The sequence below is a fragment of the Fulmarus glacialis genome, unplaced genomic scaffold, assembly GCF_000690835.1.
Source record: "Fulmarus glacialis isolate BGI_N327 unplaced genomic scaffold, ASM69083v1 scaffold11295, whole genome shotgun sequence".
In the NCBI taxonomy this organism is placed as follows: Eukaryota; Metazoa; Chordata; class Aves; order Procellariiformes; family Procellariidae; genus Fulmarus; species Fulmarus glacialis.
The window spans coordinates 7,801-9,920 of NW_009211211.1; the positions used below are offsets into that span (position 1 = coordinate 7,801).

General features: G+C 59.6%; 1 protein-coding gene across 1 annotated transcript in view; it reads left to right on the plus strand.

The window, feature by feature from the left end:
* The window catches only part of MCM5 (minichromosome maintenance complex component 5), a gene marked incomplete at its 5' end in the record, with an annotated part of 9,501 nt that extends 7,796 nt beyond the window's left edge, over positions 1-1,705 (plus strand). Inside the window, 4 exons of the mRNA XM_009577451.1 lie at positions 1-43; positions 304-446; positions 1,031-1,158; positions 1,604-1,705. The exon at positions 1-43 is cut by the window's left edge and continues 80 nt beyond it. Coding sequence (XP_009575746.1) covers positions 1-43; positions 304-446; positions 1,031-1,158; positions 1,604-1,705 — 416 coding nt within the window. The remainder of the gene's footprint in view (positions 44-303; positions 447-1,030; positions 1,159-1,603) is intronic.
* Between the last annotated feature and the right edge of the window lie 415 nt (positions 1,706-2,120).

Here is a 2,120-nt window from a genome sequence, read left to right on the forward strand (position 1 = left end):
AGCGGGAGAGCCCCCGCCGCTCCAGCATCCCCATCACCATCCGGTGAGCAACCCCGCTCTCCTCGCCCCACCGAAACCCTCGGGGTTGGGGTTGCATCGCTGGGAGTCAGCTGGGGTAGCCCAGGAAGGGGGTTGGTGGGGTGCTGGGGTTTGGGAGAGCCCTCTGTGAACAGGGCAACACTGGAGGGGGCGAGGGGCAGGAGGTGCCTGGAGTGGGGTAGGTGGGGGTGTCAGGGGTCAGAGGGAAGGAGAAGATCCCTCGGAGCTGCAGTAGAAAGCAGGGAACATCTCCTTTGGCCGCAGGCAGCTGGAGGCCATCGTGCGCATTGCCGAGTCCCTGGGGAAGATGAAGCTTCAGCCCTTCGCCACCGAGGCGGATGTTGAGGAGGCCTTGCGGCTCTTCCAGGTGTCCACGCTTGATGCAGCCATGTCGGGCAGCCTGTCAGGTGAGGGGGAGATGCTCTATGCTGGGGGCAGGAGGGACATGCTACGCCTGGCTGCTCAGGGCAAGGAGAGATGAGCTCCTCTCCCAGGAGCAGGCTGGCAGGGCAGGGGGGGCTACCAGGCCCCCCCGAGGGCGGGGCCGGACCCAAAAAAAAAAAGCAATGCCCAGCAAGGGGCCGTCGTGGCCGTGGGGCTGTGGCTCACAGGGAGGGCAATGACAAATGACACCAAGGGTCTCCACCTGTGCTGGGCAAGGAAGGGATGGTCTGGCCCCTTGTGGTCCCAAGGGCAGAGTCCAGTGCTTGAGGTGGTTCCCCAACCTGTTTCTCCTCTAACCTCTTCTCCATGGGGGTGGAGACAATGTTTCCGTGGGAGGCAGCGTGTCACAAAGGGTTTGAAGGAAGCTCCAGCAGTCAGGTCCACATTCAGCTGTGTCTTTGGAGCTGCCTTTGATGGTGGATTTGCTCATGGGTTCCTTAAAGTCTCTGAGACATGCAGGTGTGGTGGGAGACACAGGAGATGGGCACTCCGGCTTTGAGAGTGTCGTCTGGGCGGCACAGAGAGCTCACACAGCCTCTCCCTCCAGGGGCAGAAGGCTTCACGACACAGGAAGACCAAGAGATGCTGTCCCGCATTGAGAAGCAGCTCAAGCGCCGCTTCGCCATCGGGTCTCAGGTGTCGGAGCACAGCATCGTCCAGGACTTCATGCGGCAGGTGGGCCAGGGACCCCGTGGAGGGTTGGGCTGTGAAACCAGAGACCGCAGGCTGCCCCTCGGGGGGTGAAACCCATTCCCCAAGAGGTGGCTGGAGAGCCTTTTGGTCATATTTGCTTTTGAAGTTGTTTGTAGGGAGCGGTGTGCAATGTGATTGTAGAGTTCAAGGGAGGTGAGACAAGAGCTCATTTTTCTGCAAAAGCACAGAGGTTTGGGGCTGTTGGGGTAGGTTGGGGTCCTACCCTTGAAACCAGAACCCTTTGATTTGTGAGACTGCAGTCAGACCTGAAATAATGAAAGGGGAGAGGAGCATCAGCACCTGGTGCCAACGGGCTCCCTCCTTCCAGAGTGGCGTAGCCAGGCTTTAGCGGTGGTTGCAGGTTCCTGATAGGCTCCGGTGAGCTTTTCCCTGCCGGCTCATCTCCTCCTGCTCTCCCCTTTTCCAGAAATACCCAGAACACGCCATCTACAAGGTGCTGCAGCTGATGATGCGGCGGGGGGAAATCCAGCACCGCATGCAACGCAAAGTCCTCTACCGCATCAAGTGACCTCCCTGTCCCACGTGCAGGGAGGGAACCGCTGCTGCCCGACGCCTGCCCACGTGCAGGCAGAGTGCTTCCCTGCTCCTGGAAGAAGCTTTTCCTTGGGGAGCCAAACAACCCAGGGCCTCCTTCTTGAACCAGGGTTTGGGGTGGTCAGGGTTCCCTTTGGGTGCTCTGTCACTGTGTCACGTCGATGTTTGTTTGAACTCCAAAAGCTTTTAGTTTGTATTAAAATAAAAACTGATATGGGTAGCCCAGGGTCTTTGGCTGCCCGGAGGGACAGAGGGGATGTATCCCCTTGCCCCTTTGGAGGCGGTGCAGGATTTTGGTTGGAAAGGCATCTCTCCTGCTCGCCCTGTGTTACCCACTGCCCAGCACCCACGCCGGGGACTTGCCTCAAGGCAGGATGCAGCCCCGTGGG